We start from the raw sequence: 17,505 nt of genomic DNA on the forward strand, positions 1-17,505 counted from the left end.
GCCAACAACGCCTTGACAACCCCCGACTTGTACTTTACTTGGTGTATGGCCACGGGAGTGCGTGTCCACTTGGGCTACTAGTTAGCCCAAGCTTGCCACCAAGTAACTGCCAACCCTTCCAGGCACCTATACACATGCCATCTTCTGGGGGCTTATTTGCAGCGCAATGTGATATCATGAGGATCCACAAGTCTTGCCGGGAAGTGAAGATGTGTCTACCCCCGGAGGTCTTCAACATGGATTACTTCTTCAACAAGGGGTTGTTAATCACGCAGGGGAAGGAGGTCTGCTTTTACGAAGTTGGCAAGTCAGATGTGCAGGTGAAACAGGAAGCAGCGAGTGTGGAAGCAGGTAGCGGGATTGAAGTGGAAGAAATGAGAACGGAGGTTGGATGGATGAGATCCGAAATTAAAATGGTGAGAGAAGAGATCGTGGCCCTACGGGGTAAAGTAAAGGACAATGTTGAGATTGAGAGAGTACAGAAAGAGGTCGCCGGAATGAGAACGGAGATAGACGAGATGAAAAGAGAGATCGGGATGAGCAGAGAGGAGGTCGTGGCCTTAAAGGGGCGCATCACTGATCTTGTGGCAGCGTCGTCGAGGCACGCTGATAGGATGGGAGAGGCCATCTCTTTAATGATGACAGTGATGAAGTGGTTGCGCGAGAAATTCCCGGACGCGCCAAAGTCACTTCCTGCACCTAGTGGCGGATCCAAGGCGCTAGGTCCAGGAAACCTATCTATCCAGAAGCCGCCACAAGCCACCAAGCCTCTAACCACCCCGTCTTCCACTAGACCCGTGACCTTGAAGAAGACCGTACCCAGACAGACAGAAGAGATGACAGAGAAGCCGGAGTCGCCGGCAAGAAAGAAAGCTAAAGTAACCCAACAGGCCGTGCCGCCCAAGTCTGGCTCCCGAGGGGGCCAGACCCCGAATTGATTCCCCCCAACCCAAGTAACTTTTACTTTTCATCTTTTATTGCTTTCTGTTTATGACTATCTGTGCCAGCATGCTTCGTTCTGTATCTATGTGTTGCACCTTCCCACACTTAGCCCAATCTTTGGTCTAAGTGTGAGAAGGGGTTGTGCTGTTTTTGCATGTTTGGTTTTGGTTGTTGAACTTTCTCCCACTAAGCCCGGTGTACGGTCTAAGTGTGAGAAGTTTGTTTTGTTTTTAGAATGTTGTTTGTTTGTTTTGTGATCTGTTTTGTGTTGTTTATACTTCCCTATTTCCCCCCTTCACTAGGATAGCTTGGGGACAAGCTTGAGTGAAGTGGGAGGGGGAGGGAATAGGTGCAAGTATTTGTGTTGTTTTGTTTTTCTTTTTCTGTGAATGAGAGTCTTAGAGTCTTCAGTTTTTTTATTTATTTTATTTCTGTGTATTGCGTGATACATGAGCTAGTGGATACAATAAGGCAAAAATTCCCTTAGTAAGAGCAATTGAAGAAAAGATGCACGTCAACTTTGATGCATTTTTCCTTAATAAACTAAAAGCGGTCTGAATGAAGTAAGGACGATGGAAAATGCCTTAGATAACCTAGTTGTGCAGCCCTACTATAAAAGTGAGTTATAAGCCTAAACGCTTTGAGCTAACATGTGAAAAATGGGCAACCACTTGATGCTTAGGGAGTAGAGTATAAAGGAGAAAAAAAGGGTTATGGAGGTATAAGCTGGACGAAGTCCAGGAACTGGTGGTATAAGCTGGACGAAGTCCAGGAACTGGTGGTATAAGCTGGACGAAGTCCAGAGGAGAAATAAAATAAAATTCGGAGGTATAAGCTGGACGAAGTCCAGGGGGAAATTGGGAAAAAGAAAAGAAAAAGACGGTTAACTACCTAAGGGCAGGAAGTAAAAAAAATTACATGACCCAGGAATAAAAAAAAGGATAGGGAAAAAGGAGATGATAGAAAGGAGAAACTCTCATAACCCAACGCATCAGTGGTGTAACTTTAACTTTGGAGTGTTTTGATCCTAACATCCCTAGTAAGGAATGAGTGGTCGAGCGAACCTAACCGCTAGGAAATCCATAGGTTTCTTGACAAACTGACGGACCGTTTAGGTCGACGAAGGAAGAAGGAGGATTTGAAGACTGTAGACGATCAGAGAGAACTTAAGCTTGTGGGGACAGTCACCTAAAAGTTGAAACTAGTGCATGCTTATTTGTTGTGTTTTGTGTTCTTTGTGTGTTCTTTTCTTTTCTGAGTCTGTAGTTGTCTAGGTTTAGGAGTCTGTTTTTGTGTTAGTACCTTGTTTGTAGAATCGTTCTTGGGAACCGAGCATAGAAATTCGTCTTACTTCTTTTTCTTGTCTTTCATACTTGAGGACAAGCATGGTTTAAGTGTGAGCAGTTTGATAAGGCTAATTTCATACATAGGTCTAGGGTTTTAATTCGTAAAATTTCTGGGTCTAACGCACGTTTTAAGCCAGGTGTGTGAAGATTTTCGCCAGGTCCAGGAAAGGAGGAAGACAATTGCGTGGACCTAGGAAATAGGCGAATGAGTGGACATTATGCGGAAAATTGCTTGACGGAGGAAGCCTCGGAGTTGAAGGGTAGAATAGAGATTTCTACGAAGACTATAGAAGGCTATGTCCGCGTCTATAAAAGGCAGAAGCATGCACGCTGGAGGGATCTTCTCGGTTGGAGACCTCGCTAACAACCTGTAGCTTAGTTCACTTTTCACACACTTGGGTTCTTTTTCATGGGGAGATTCAAGGGGGTCATGCACTGGGGTTTACTTGAGCTTTCATATATTTTCGATTGGGTTGTAACACCGTCCTTCAGTGGGGGCGAAGAAACAATTTAATTTCCGCTTTCATACTTTGCTGATTTTGCCGAGCTTCGTTGTTCGAAGCTCGGACCTCTGTTTGCTTTTGCCGAATATTCTCTTATTTTAATGCAAGTTTGATTTTCTGTTACGTCTGTCATGTTGATTTCCGGAATTTTGGAGTTGGATTGTTCGAACTGGGTGCGTTTCGCAGTTGTTTTCTGAATTTATGCAGGTTTGTGGTTGGATCTGGGTGATCGGAGTCTGTTTGTGGATGAATCGGAGGGTTGAGTTCGCTGGAGTTGTGGAGTTGTCTGTGATTGTTTGAATTCAGAGTTGATCGGAGCAGATCTGTGAAAACCGGAGTTATGGAGTCGATTGTGTCTGTTGTTGGGTTCGGATCGCTTGGATCGGGGATGGATTAAGCACCCGACGTGAATCTGAACAAGATTTATTTAATCTTATGCCTAGTTTACTTGTCTTCATTTCGTTTCGCCTACTTTACGTAGATCTGATGTATTTCTGGTTCATAGCAAGTTTCCGGCATCCCAATTTCTATAATCTGTTCGAATCTAGATATATGCTCTGTTTTCTCCATTTGTGTGCTTGAATCGGTTAGGAAATTGCACGTCGTTGTTAGCTGGAGCATGAGTTTGTTATTTGCAGCTTTAGCCGTACTTGCTATATTTGGAGCCATGGTCCCCACTGTTTTATTTTCCCTGTCTAGTCTTAGTTAGTTAGTCGTTTACTTAATCTAGGAAGTAAAATGTGTCTCTCAGTATTGAAGTCTGATTTTATTACATTTTCGGTGTCTTAGGTCTAGCATTTACATTTCGTGCCTAGATCTAGAGGTAGTTAAAATTCTCAACCCTTTTGCGTGGCAGCAGCCGCTTGTTTCTAGAGTCTCTAAGCACTACTTCACGAATCCATCTTCGTGGGATCTGTTAGGGTTTAGTATACTGAAAAGCATGTTTCGAGCACATTCGCACGAATAGGAATTTTGCTTGTATACGGAAAAACTCTACAATCCACTTTTAACCCGATTCAGTATTATTCGAGCAGTTTGCACGAATAGAATCAGTATATTATTACATTGTGTTTACTTTTGCGTTTATAAGATGTTTTATAAACATTTAAATGCATAAGAAGTAAATAAAGCCTAAGTCTTTTGCTTAGTAGACTGGTTGTGGGCGTCGTCCACTTTAAGGTAACTACAGTCGGTTCTATGCAATGCTTTGCAAAAGAAAAAGAAGAATTTCACAACCTAGATAGGTTTTGGCTACCTATCGTGAAAGGTTGCAATGTCAGTCCGATTATTTCTAAGCCTTATTGAAATAAGATGACGTTGGCGTGGTATAGCACTGAATGGATCTAACAGCAAGACGTGTCTTTATGCTATCTACTGAAAGACGAGGTCTTGATAAATATCTATTTCTTAATCAATGTACGTTAGCTTTGAGCATACGATATTGAGTATCTACTACTTTGACTTACCAAAGGTGCGGGTTTTCGTCACCCAACGATCCAGGTATATTGGGTAGTGGTGATCATTATCTAGCGGTGCTAGGATTGCTATTATGATGAATCGTGCGCGAGGTGAGTCTCGTTTGATAATGTCCTCAAGAGGAGCTTGAACATGGTTTTATTATTCGGAAACTGGCCAGTTGGAGTTTTATTACTCTATGAATAATAAATAAGTGTTTCTTGCTAAGTCCACTCTTGGAATTAATAAGATGTTAATTAATTAAGTCCATAGTAGACTTTAATTAATTAATGGACATTTATATCTTAAGCGCGGGAAATAAATAATAAATAAAGTGGAAACCCGGATTACTTGTAATTTCGGATTTGGATGGGGAGTTCAATATTACGTCTGTAGTGGCTGCTCGTGATATTCTAATATAAGCTTGTATTAAATTGTGGGTTCAATTTAATTAGGAAAAAGCTAATTGGGTGAGCCCATATCCAAAACCTTCCATAGATCCCTGACTGAGCCCAATATGAACTATTATAAATAGGAGAATAAATGAGACAGAAATTGATGATGAATTTCATTATGAAATTTTCGTCCACCCTCATATTTTGAGTGAGGAACGATTTTCTTGAAGAATTTTCCTCCGTGAGTTCTTCAGCTCCTCCTCCGTGAGAAAGTTCTGTCTTCTTTATTCGAGTCCTACTGTTTCGATAAGATCAGCTCACCCTGATGTCGGAATACAGTTCGGGACACCAGTCAGAAGATCTGTGGTCTAGTATTGAAGATCATCGTGGAGAAGGCGCAAGCAATCGACGATTCTTTGGAGAATCAACGAGGTAAATTGGCTAACTCCGTAGTATGCATGTTTTAGGATTTATTTGTTCCAAAGCATGTATGTAATTCAAGTTATGAGCATGATACATGTGATAATTACGCGAATAGATTTTGTCTAAATAATCTGCTAAATAGATCTGTATTATGTGATCCGTTTGTTTGCACGCTTCCGCTACCAACCCCAACAGGATCGACCCTGCTTCCATATGCTAATTTATAGTATTCGGGTTGAGGGATTTATTTTTGAAGGGGAGTCGAGTATGTCCAACGACAAAAACACTCTGTGTTCTCTTGAGTTCCTGGACCTGGTGATCCAGTGGATTTAAGGAGCGTAGAGTCTTGACCAAGCACTTGCATTAGTTTTCTCTGTGCACACTTGCTTACTCCGTGTGAAACCATGCTACTACCAGATCGTAGTAGACCCTCCAGTTATCTTCCCTTCCCTTTTCTTCAAGAACAGAGTATGATCAGCATTACTCTGTTTATAGCCATATTTTGTCATGGCTTGGCAAAATCGCCCGAACCACACTCTGGGTGACTGTTTTAACCCGTACAGCGTCTTCCTTAGCCTGTAGACTTGTCCTTTTCCAAACTCTTCCGAGAATCCTGGGAGAGCTTCCATATACACTTCCTCATTCTTCTTCAACTCTCCATGTAGAAAGGCGTTAGTTACATCAAACTGATGTAATGGCCAGTCTTTACAGGCTGCTACGGCCAACAAGGTCCGAACTGTACTCATTTTAGCTACTGGGGAGAAAGTTTCATCGTAGTCTATCCCATAGGTCTGGGTGTATCCTTTTGCCACCAAACTCGCTTTGTATCTCTCGATTGATCCATCTGCCCGTCGTTTGATAGTGAACACACATTTGCAACCTACAGGTTTCTTTCCCTTTGGCAAGTTACATTTTTCCCATGTATCATTTTTCATTAGAGCATCCATTTCTTTCTTCATGGCCTCTCTTCAGTGCTTATGCTTCATCGCCTCTTCCCAAGACTGAGGAATATGAACTTCTTCGTATAGCGCTGCTTAAAAAGCCCGAGCCATCTCCTTGTATTGCCCCCGAACAGTGTTTGCTATTGAGTATCTAGATTTCCGCCCCTGCCAAGAGTACCGTTTTGGTGGTATACCCCGGGTACTCCTGGGTGGTAAGTATCCACTCGATCTACTCGCGCTTGGATCCTCCTGTGGAGCCTCACTGTTTTCCTGTCTCACACTGTCAGTACTAACTTGGGAACTGTGAGCTTACCTCAGGATATGAAGACGGAGATGATGGTGGGGTAGAAGCATTGAACCTCTCGGGCTCTACATGGGATGAGGTCGGCTCGGCGGGTATGCTAACCTCCTCTGGCGGGCCGACATCTAGTGCAGATTCTGGCATTGGACTGGGAGGAGTAAGGGCTTGGTTTGAGACTTGGTTTGGGTTTGGGATAGGTAGGGATGATGGTGTATGGAGCCAACTTAGCGAGTCTGTGTTCTTATTCTCCCCCTGACTTCTAAGTTGGTGGTAAAAGTATTCGGACTCGACAAAGTCACAATTCTAGGTGGTATGGAGATGTTGTGTTTTGGGGTCATAGCATCGGTATCCCTTTTGGTTTTTTCCGTACCCTAAAAACACGCATTTTACAGCATTTGGGGAGAATTTGGACCGGTTTTGTTTCGAAATATGGACGAACACTGAGCATCCTAACACTTTTGGTTCGAGGGTAAGAGATGATGGTATACTTGTATAGGCTGAGAGATAGTCTAAGAGAGTTTTTAAGTGTAAGGCATGGGTCGGGAGTCGATTGAGGAGGTACACTGCAGTGGCTACGGCTTCGGGCCAAAAGGAGTTTGGGATATGGGATTCGATGATTAGGACCCGGGTCATTTCTAAGAGTATCCTATTTTTCCTTTCTGCTACCCCATTTTGTTCAGGTGTATAAGCACAAGTGGTTTGGTGGACAAGGCCTTTTTCGGTGAAGAAGTTTTTCATTTAGGTGTTTACATACTCTCCCCCATTATCTGATCTAAGGATTTGGATATTCTGTTTGTATTGAGTTTGTATGAGGCTATAGAATTGGGTAAATTTATCAAAAACTTTGGATTTAGAGTTTAAAAAATACACCCATGTCATTCTAGAACAATCATCAACAAATAGCAAGAAATATCGAAAGCCATTATCACTAGTAACAGGTGCGGGACCCCAGACATCAGAGTGGATTAAGGAAAAAACAGATTTCGCACGAGTATTATTGAGTTTATATGAATGTCGATGGCTTTTGGCCAAAAAACATGTCTCACAATTCAAAGGATGTGTAGTGGCTAAATTTGGAATAAACAAACGCAAATATCCTATGGATGGATGTCCTAACTGACGGTGTCAAAGCCAGGCCTGTCTGTCAGTCAGCCCTTGAGTCAGCATCGCGGTACCCTGTTGAGCCATCCTGTCTACGTAGTAGAGTCCTGGGTGTTCAGTGCCACGCCCAACTATCTCCCCCGTCCTTGTATCCTGTAAAATGCAAAATCCAGGTTGCATTAGTAAGTTACAGTGGAGGTCCCTTGTTGCTTGACTAACAGACACCAACTTATGAGATAAGGAAGGGACGTATAAACAATTGGAAAGGCTCAATTTAGGTGAGATGTCAATAGTTCCTGCCCCTTGAACATGTGCAATTTCCCCACTAGCAGTTCGAATGTATTTTTTTCGAGTACTAGAAATTTTCTTAAAATCAGAGATATCAAATGACATGGTATCCGTGGCCCCACAATCAAAAATCCAATGATAGTCTTTTTCTTGGGTTTCGGTGAAGGTGGATGAGAGTGCTAAGGCTTGGAAGGAATTTGTACATGTTATATTGGGCTCAATATCAAAGTGTGCATTGTCCTGGGTCTTAGATTTCAACATGTGGGTTTTTTTGGGGTTAATTTGGAGTTTTCCAGATTTTTTGGGGTTGTGGAATAATAAGTGGGTAGAGTGGGGCTGATTATATAAATGTGGAACATTGTGGGGGCCGAAACTGAATAGGGAAAAACTATGGGGTGAGAAGGAAGATATTTGAAAATCTGAGGGGTTAAAATTGATTAACCCCTCTTTACCTCCAGACTCCCTAATTGACATCGCCGCTCCTTCTTCTCTGGGGTGACTCCCCACTGGTGGTGCGCCGCTGCTGCTCGCCGGTGTCGCACCAGTCGTGCCGGCGCTGGTGGCGCGGTTCTCGCCTCCCCAGCCCCCAGTCGCTGCCGGCGATAGTCCCTGATTGGCGGCTGTCCAGACGCTGATGGCCGATCCTCCTTGCGTCGCCGCCTGGCTGCCGTGACTCCACGGGTGGTCAGTGGTGGCGACGGCAGCCCGTCCCCCTTGGCTCCGATTCCGAGCGGCCCTCGCCTTCTTTATCTCATCCCACCACTCGGGATAGCCGATTCGGAGGAAGCATCCTTCTCGGGTGTGCCTCTTTCCCCACAATGGGAGCAGGTAAGCTTGCTTTTGTCTTCCTCTGGTTTTCGGCCGTTCCAAGATCGATTGGATGTGTGTGGCGGGTGGTTGGGCTGCGGTGATGGTCGGCTTCTGTCGATGGCAGCGAGTCCAAAGCCTATTTCGTTGTTTGGTGGTTTTGTGGCTCTGAGAACGCCGTCGTTAATTGCTTGCCTTCGTACCATTCCGTAAGCTTTCCGGACTGATGGTAATGGGTCCTTATCCATGATTTCCCTCTTGATGTTTGCGTATCTGTCATCTAGAGCACTCAGAAATTGGTATAAGCGATGACGCTGTTCTCGCTTGTTATAGTTCTCCACGTCGGTTGGGCTGGGGTCTCGGGTATCGATTGATATCCACAAATCTTGCATCTTGTTCCATAGGCCTTCCAAGGTCGAGTTTCCCTGTTTTATTGTCATAGCTTGTCTGTGCAGATCGTAGATCTGAAATGGATCAGACCCACTTCCGTAGGTGACCGCCAGACCTTCCCAAAGGTCCCTGCCTGTCGCGTATCTTGATACCTCATTTACAAGTTCCATCTCGAGGTTGTTGATGATCCAGTTGAATACACAGTGATCCCGTTGCTGCCATTTCGTGTATCCGGGATCGTCGATTGGGGGAGGTTTTGAAACTCCAGCAATGTGAGAGGTCAATCCCTTCCCCCCAATTGCTCGTTCCATGAGATTGACCCATAGGGGGTAATTATCCCCATTGAGTTTGGTTTTGATGGAGATTTCTCCAAAGGATTCAGGTTGGTTTGAGTTTGGTGGTTGGGAGGTCGATGATGAGTCCGATTTTTCGGGATTTCTGAGACTTTTTTTGAGGAATTCTGCAAATTGGGCAGCAAATTCCATTAGGAAGTTTGTGTTGGTTGAATTGGCTTTTGGTGTGTTGTGGGGTGACTTCGTGTCAGAGTTTTCGGAATCTGACATGGTGATTTGGTTTTGCAGGGGTTAGTAGCTGAAAAGAAAGGAGATAACCTGCTCTGATACCATCTTAAAGATGGTAATCAAGAGAGGAGAGATTGGTAGTAGAAGACATTGTATTGTATTTCTTTTTCTTGTTACAATTTGTGTACAATACATCCCCTTTTATAGGTAAAGATATGAGATAACTAAGGAAAAGATCAATCTATTCTAATTGTATCAATTTCCTATTAATCTTGATTCTTCTACCTAAAATAGAATGGTTTATTCCTTTTTCCTTTCTTAGTGTGAAGTTTATTCTCTTTTCCTTTCTTGATAATTATCATAAAAATATAAAATTAAAAGATCCAACACGTGTGCATGTGGTGGTGACAGACTGTTCTTTGTTCAAAACCATGGACTTCATTCTAAATTAAGAAGTTACCAATGGTGAAAATTAATGATCAAACGTTTAAACATTAAGAAAAAGAAAAAGAAATGATTCAAGAGTTGTGATTTTTATTCTAATCGACAGTTTGAAACATGACAGTTGTAGCAGGAAAAACAATTACTCTGTGGGGAACATAAATCAGCACCATAATAATACAATAATCCAATTAGTTAAGAGCAATCTCGCACTCACTTTTAGTTTTTTCTATCATATTTTTTCATCAATTCCAATTTTGAACAATTTAATTTAATTTTGCAATACTATCAATTAGAGTATATGATTATTTCAGCATTTAATTTCACTCTATCCATAGCTATGGTAAATAAAAAAATTAATTAAAAATGTGGTATGATCAGACGCCTTGACCTTGTGAGCTTTCATTGACATTCTGTCACCGTCCATTCCGTTTGTTCAACGGCTGCTAATCATTTTATACATACATGTATAAAACACATACTAATTACGTGTATGTGTGTGAAGTTGACATGAGGTATATAAATAGGCCTAAAGGTTTACTTCTTTAAGCACACATTAAGTGGTTGAGTAAGAGAGAGAGAGAGAGAGGGAGTTGTCCGATGGCGATTCCTGTGATCGATTTCTCGAAGCTCAACGGAGAAGAAAGGGCGAAAACTCTGAGTGAGATTGGTAATTGCTGTGAGGAGTGGGGATTCTTCCAGGTATTTTCAATAGTTGTATAGAAGTAGAATCATGTTTTTGAATTTTAATGGATATTGTTGTTTGTTTATGACAGTTGATAAACCATGGGATATCCGAGGAGCTTCTGGAGCGAGTGAAGAAGGTGGCATCGGAATGCTACCGGGTGGAACGAGAGCCCGGTTTCAAGGACTCGAAAGCGGTCCAACTGTTGAATGAGTTGTTGGAGAAGAAGAGTGATGGAAGAGTTGAGGATGCGGATTGGGAGGAGGTTTTCCTCCTCTCTGATCACAATTCTAATGACTGGCCTTCAAACACCCCTCAATTCAAGTAAGCATCATTTATTTATTTTTTCTTATTTTTCTTACTAAAATGATGCTAAATGTCAGATATTGGATGATTATAAGTAGGGGCTGAAATTATAGAAATAATCGAAGATTCATTGATATACAAAATTAGTTAGGAAAAAGAAGAAGAAAAAGTCCTACATAAACATAATTTTAAGTTAGATTACTAATTTTAGAATATGTTAGCATGATCTTTTTATATTAATATGTTAGTATTTTATATGCATATGTATATGAAATTTGGCTCAACGAAGTTCCTACCAACAATTTTTTTTCTGTGTTCCACCCATACATACAAAAATTATAATGGGATAGTTAATCATATGGTATTAGTATATAGAATTATATGAATTAACTGTACCAGTCTAAAATAATGGATTGGTATAATGAATGCATGGGCATGTATATTAAAATTTCTCAACAATAATGAAATACAAGATTCTGAGTCAGTCCATGCATGTTGGGACATGACAACTAGAATAAAAAAAATATTATTACCAATGTAGAAACATACTAACTAAACATGCATGTATGTCTACACTCTTATCCCAGGGAGACAATGAAGGAATACAGAGATGAGCTAAAGAAGCTGGCAATCAAAGTGATGGAAGTGATGGATGAGAATCTAGGGTTAGAAAGGGGCTACATCAACAGGGCCTTCAACGCCGGTGAAGACACCACAGATGCAGCCTTCTTCGGCACCAAGGTGAGCCATTACCCCCCTTGCCCCCACCCGGACAAGGTCAACGGCCTCCGCGCCCACACGGATGCCGGGGGGGTCATCCTCCTCTTCCAGGACGACGAGGTCGGTGGCCTCCAGATCCTGAAAGACAGGGTGTGGGTGGACGTTCAGCCTATCAAGAATGCCATTGTTATAAACACTGGTGACCAGATTGAGGTGTTGAGCAATGGGAGGTACAAGAGCGTGTGGCACCGCGTCCTCGTCAGCACCCATGGCAACCGGAGGTCGATTGCCTCCTTCTACAATCCCTCCTACAAGGCCACCATCCAGCCGGCGCCCGGGCTGGACCAGGAATTGTCAGAGGCTAAGAAGTATCCTAAGTTTCAGTTTGGGGATTACATGTCAGTTTATGTTGACCAGAAGTTTCTGCCTAAGGAGCCAAGATTCAATGCTGTGAGAGCAGTTTAGAACATGAGATGATCAATTGGATGGGAACTTTGATTTATTGATGTTTTGTTTCTTCTTTTTTTTCAGTTGCTTTTGTAATTTTATTCTAGATAGGTGTGGTTGTGTGAAATTTGAGTCCCTAAAGCAAAGGCTATGTTGGGAGGCTATCATTCTGTTTGTGAAGAAGATTGCTAAGGAAAATGTGAATCCAATCATGTGCTGTTACAAAATCTTGTCATCATTTCATACTTCAAGAGTCATGTTCACTATATATAATTCCAAAATTAGTATCCACATATAGGACAAAGACTAAATGCATACTACTGCGTGAGATACACCACACGGCATGATACCTACAGTACTCTGAACTCACGTTTCTTCCACGATCAGATTGTTCTCCACCTCCCATATAGATGATGATGGTGATTGTTTTACAGGTGGTAGTGGAAATTTGGCACGTCTTGAGTCACCCATCAGGGTACTCTTTTTGCCATTTCAATCTGTCTCACAATGGATTACAGTGACTTCCACTGTAATCCACTATCTCCAAAAGTTCATTTCAATAAGTCTAACGAAAGAATTAAATAGTTTTGAACTTATAATACCAACTGAGAAACTAACGATATTTGAAGAAAAGGAGAAGGAAAAGTAATACTCCCTCCGTCCCATTGAAGATATCACTTTTCTTTTTGATTTGTCCTAATCAAGATAACTCATTACCAGAAATGAAAACGCATAATTCGGGAAACATTTTCTTATTCACTCTTTATTAAATGGTTTAATTTAAATTGTTTTTTTTCAAATTGGATGAAGAGAAAGGGAGTGGGCTTTAATTGAAGCGGTCCCGGCCCATTTGATATCCACGAAAGGGTAAATATGGTATGTGAGACACTATATATAAAGAGCAGAGAAGTGTATCCATTTTAGCTCAGAAATGAATAAATGAGACGGCGGAGGGATGGGATTTTCTCAGGGTGGTTACCCCTCTCCGGCGCCGATGATTCAACAACCAACAACAGCCCTTTATTTCAGAAAGAAAAAGAAAAAGGGGTACAAATAAAATTGTGGTATGATATGATCCAACGCCCTTTGTATATATGTATGTGTATGTATAGAGAGAGTGAGAGAATAGGGGTAGAAATCAAAAGAGGCATTAGCATTTTCAGGTGTTGCTATTGTTGTTGTTGCTGTGTTAGTTGAGGCTGTGACGATGATTATGGTTTTTCTGAGCTAATGGATCGGGCATTGAGAATCTCGGTCGTATCTTGGCTGGGCGGACCCACCTGGATGGCGTCGTTGAAACGCAACCGGTGATTCGCAGCCATGGCGTGCTTCATTTTCTCTTTTGCCTCTTTTTTCTAAACTGATCTGAGCCTCCTATAATTTTCTCCAAATATTTAATTTATAATTTCCAGAAAATTTTTTAAAAAAATTGAAATAGACACGCTACACTCATCTGCCAAATTCTTATCAACAAATACTATACATTCACATGAATTTTAATTATCCAGAGCTTTGTGATTAAACTTTTAAAAATTAACGATTCCTAAAGTTAAATCCAATTAATTTTGGTAACTTTTGCAATTTCTAGAAAAATTAGTTGAAAAATCAAATCAGGGATGAACTGATGAATGTTTATGCTCAGATGCCCTGATTCACTATTGGGCTGTCTAGCACGTACTTCCTTTGTTCAATAGCAGTGGATGCGTTTCTTTTTGGCACGATATTTAAAAAAATTATATTTTATGAGTTAAGTAAAGAAAGAATAAAGTAGAAAATAAAAAATGTAGAAAGATGAAGAATAAAGTAAGTAAAAAGAAATATGTTTTACTTTTCTTAAGAAGGGAAATGACTTCACTATTATTAAATTCACTACTATGAAACGTATTAAAATGACAAACGATAGTGGTGACTTGTACAACACACATAAGAGAATTGCATGCAAACGATAATTTTCTCTAGTTTGAGTGCTATGGTTTTGAAACTATAGGGTTAGAGAAGAAAGGATTTTATCATTTATTTCTCAATTTTTTTACTCTCTAATGGACTGAAGCAATAAAGATTTCGAACCCTAATGGGCACGACTCAAAAAGAGCTCCAAATTGAGAAGTAGGTCCAAGGATAGATATGACACACCGAAGAAGATTAAAGTCTTACCCATCAACAACTACTTAACGAGCCGTGATGGTGTTTGAGGAAAAAAAAAAAGTACTTAACGAGTAATGGAGATGCGTCCATCGACATGAATACGACAGGGGAGGAACCACCGGCCAATTGCGCCTCATCTCAAGTTAGAGTTGGTATACAGAAAAAACATAATTTCGAGCGGAACGACTGCTTGTATACAGTAAATTCTGAACTCAATTTAACACGACATGAGAAGTGATATTATCATATTGTCTTTTTGCTTATTTATTGAATGCTTTGGAGAATCTACACGTAAGTTTCGAATTAGTTGAGGCTGTGACGATGATTATGGTTTTTCTGAGCTAATGGATCGGGCATTGAGAATCTCGGCCGTATCTTGGCTGGGCGGACCCACCTGGATGGCGTCGTGGAAACGCAACCGGTGATTCGCAGCCATGGCTTGCTTCATTTTCTCTTTTGCCTCTTTTTTCTAAACAGATCTGAGCCTCCGATAATTTTCTCTAAATATTTAATTTATAATTTCCAGAATTTTTTAAAAAAAATTGAAATAGACACGCTACACTCATCTGTCAAATTCTAATCAACAAATACTATACATTCACATGAATTTTAATTATCCAGAGCTATGTGATTACATTTTTAAAAATTAACCATTCCAAAAGTTAAATCCAATTAATTTTGGTAACTTTTGCAATTTCTAGAAAAATTAGTTGAAAAATCAAATTAGGGATGAACTGATGAATGTTTATGCTCAGATGCCCTGATTCACTATTGGGCTGTCTAGCACGTACTTCCTTTGTTCAATAGCAGTGGATGCGTTTCTTTTTGGCACGATATTTAAAAAAATTATATTTTATGAGTTAAGTAAAGAAAGAATAAAGTAGAAAATAAAAAATGTAGAAAGATGAAGAATAAAGTAAGTAAAAAGAAATATGTTTTACTTTTCTTAAGAAGGGAAATGACTTCACTATTATTAAATTCACTACTATGAAACGTATTAAAATGACAAACGATAGTGGTGACTTGTACAACACACATAAGAGAATTGCATGCAAACGATAATTTTCTCTAGTTTGAGTGCTATGGTTTTGAAACTATAGGGTTAGAGAAGAAAGGATTTTATCATTTATTTCTCAATTTTTTTACTCTCTAATGGACTGAAGCAATAAAGATTTCGAACCCTAATGGGCACGACTCAAAAAGAGCTCCAAATTGAGAAGTAGGTCCAAGGATAGATATGACACACCGAAGAAGATTAAAGTCTTACCCATCAACAACTACTTAACGAGCCGTGATGGTGTTTGAGGAAAAAAAAAAAGTACTTAACGAGTAATGGAGATGCGTCCATCGACATGAATACGACAGGGGAGGAACCACCGGCCAATTGCGCCTCATCTCAAGTTAGAGTTGGTATACAGAAAAAAACATAATTTCGAGCGGAACGACTGCTTGTATACAGTAAATTCTGAACTCAATTTAACACGACATGAGAAGTGATATTATCATATTGTCTTTTTGCTTATTTATTGAATGCTTTGGAGAATCTACACGTAAGTTTCGAATTAGTTGAGGCTGTGACGATGATTATGGTTTTTCTGAGCTAATGGATCGGGCATTGAGAATCTCGGCCGTATCTTGGCTGGGCGGACCCACCTGGATGGCGTCGTGGAAACGCAACCGGTGATTCGCAGCCATGGCTTGCTTCATTTTCTCTTTTGCCTCTTTTTTCTAAACAGATCTGAGCCTCCGATAATTTTCTCTAAATATTTAATTTATAATTTCCAGAATTTTTTAAAAAAAATTGAAATAGACACGCTACACTCATCTGTCAAATTCTAATCAACAAATACTATACATTCACATGAATTTTAATTATCCAGAGCTATGTGATTACATTTTTAAAAATTAACCATTCCAAAAGTTAAATCCAATTAATTTTGGTAACTTTTGCAATTTCTAGAAAAATTAGTTGAAAAATCAAATTAGGGATGAACTGATGAATGTTTATGCTCTGATTCACTATCGGGTTGTCTAGCATGTACTTCCTTTGTTCAATAGTAGTGGATGCGTTTCTTTTTGGCATGCTATTTAAAAAAAATTGTATTCTATGAGTTAAGTAAAGAAAGAATAAAGTAAGAAATAAAAAATATAGAAAGATGAAGAATAAAGTAAGTAAAAAGAAATTTGTTTTACTTTTCTTAAGAAGGGAAATGACTTCACTACTATGAAACGTATTAAAATGACAAACGATAGTGGTGACTTGTACAACAAACGTAAGAGAATTGCATGCAAACGATAATTTTCTCTAGTTGGAGTGCTAGGGTTTTGAAACTATAGGGTTAGAGAAGAAAGGATTTTACAATTTATTTCTCAATTTTTTTACTCTCTATTGGACTGAAGCAATAAAGATTCCGAACCCTAATGGGCACTACTCAAAAAGAGCTCCAAATTGAGAAGTAGGTCTGAGGCTAGATATGACACACCGAAGAAGATTAAAGTCTCACCCATCAACAACTACTCAATGAGTAATGGAGATGCGTCCATCGACATGAATACGACAGGGGAGGAACCACCGGCCAATTGCGCCTCGTCTCAAGTTAGAGTTGGTATACCGAAAAACATGATTTCGAGCGGAACGACTAGTTGTATACAGTAAATTATGAACTCAATTTAACATGACATGAGAAGTGATATTATCATATTGTCTTTTTGCTTATTTATTGAATGCTTTGGAGAATCTACACGTAAGTTTCAAATTCGTTGATTCATGTATACTATTTAATTGTTCTTGAATTAATTCAAATAATTACTTGAATAAATTTGCGATCTAGTTTATTTACTTTGCAAAGTCTTTGAAATCCCCCCATCACTCCCAACTCAGAATTGTAGCATGATGACTAAAGCGAAGGGGAAGGATTCAGCAGCTCCTAGCACTGAACCGCCCCAATCGTAGCTATCATTTTTTTATGGTTAAATGAACATAAATTTAAAGGCCGCGCTACGGAGGACTCGAATCTAAGGCCTTTGATCTCAGGCATTATTAACTAGTCGCAGCTATCTTGATTCTATATATGGATGCTCTCTCTATGAACAACCACAACAAAACTCTCCAGCTCTGGCTATTGGAGGTGACAAAAAAAAATATATCGACGATGTTCGAATTGGCTCTCCAGTGGTAAACCAACATGATTGTTAACTCTACGTCGACATAAAGTCGAAGAAATCTGACAGAATTTAATTCCTAAATTTTAGGAATTTAAATATATTATTTCTAGGTATTTTACTTTTTTAACATTTTAGTAATTGTAATTTTAAAGTTTTTTTAATGAAGTATTTAGTTATTTACTA

At 40.1% G+C, this 17,505-nt stretch overlaps 2 protein-coding genes across 2 annotated transcripts; one reads left to right on the plus strand and one right to left on the minus strand.

Moving 5' to 3' along the window:
* Window positions 1–8,441: 8,441 nt before the first annotated feature.
* On the minus strand, window positions 8,442–9,455 carry LOC121757718. Its single transcript, XM_042153219.1, has one exon. The coding sequence runs from the start codon at window positions 9,453–9,455 to the stop codon at window positions 8,442–8,444; it is 1,014 nt and encodes a 337-aa protein (XP_042009153.1).
* Window positions 9,456–10,448: 993 nt separating this feature from the next.
* Window positions 10,449–12,176, plus strand: LOC121758094 (1-aminocyclopropane-1-carboxylate oxidase 5-like). The gene is made up of 3 exons (XM_042153533.1): window positions 10,449–10,556; window positions 10,631–10,863; window positions 11,433–12,176. Exons 1-3 carry the CDS (start codon window positions 10,455–10,457, stop codon window positions 12,028–12,030), a joined length of 933 nt encoding a protein of 310 aa, XP_042009467.1. The 5' UTR covers window positions 10,449–10,454; the 3' UTR covers window positions 12,031–12,176.
* The last annotated feature ends 5,329 nt before the right edge of the window (window positions 12,177–17,505 follow it).

Source organism: Salvia splendens, chromosome 12 (assembly GCF_004379255.2).
Source record: "Salvia splendens isolate huo1 chromosome 12, SspV2, whole genome shotgun sequence".
Taxonomy (NCBI): domain Eukaryota; kingdom Viridiplantae; phylum Streptophyta; class Magnoliopsida; order Lamiales; family Lamiaceae; genus Salvia; species Salvia splendens.

Coding starts and splice junctions, on each gene's coding strand:
- LOC121758094 (XM_042153533.1), top strand. CDS start 10,455: ATGGCGATTCCTGTGATCGATTTCTCGAAGCTCAACGGAGAAGAAAGG. Junction 10,557..10,630: donor AGGAGTGGGGATTCTTCCAG/GTATTTTCAATA, acceptor TGTTTATGACAG/TTGATAAACCATGGGATATC. Junction 10,864..11,432: donor TCAAACACCCCTCAATTCAA/GTAAGCATCATT, acceptor CTCTTATCCCAG/GGAGACAATGAAGGAATACA.
- LOC121757718 (XM_042153219.1), bottom strand. CDS start 9,455: ATGTCAGATTCCGAAAACTCTGACACGAAGTCACCCCACAACACACCA.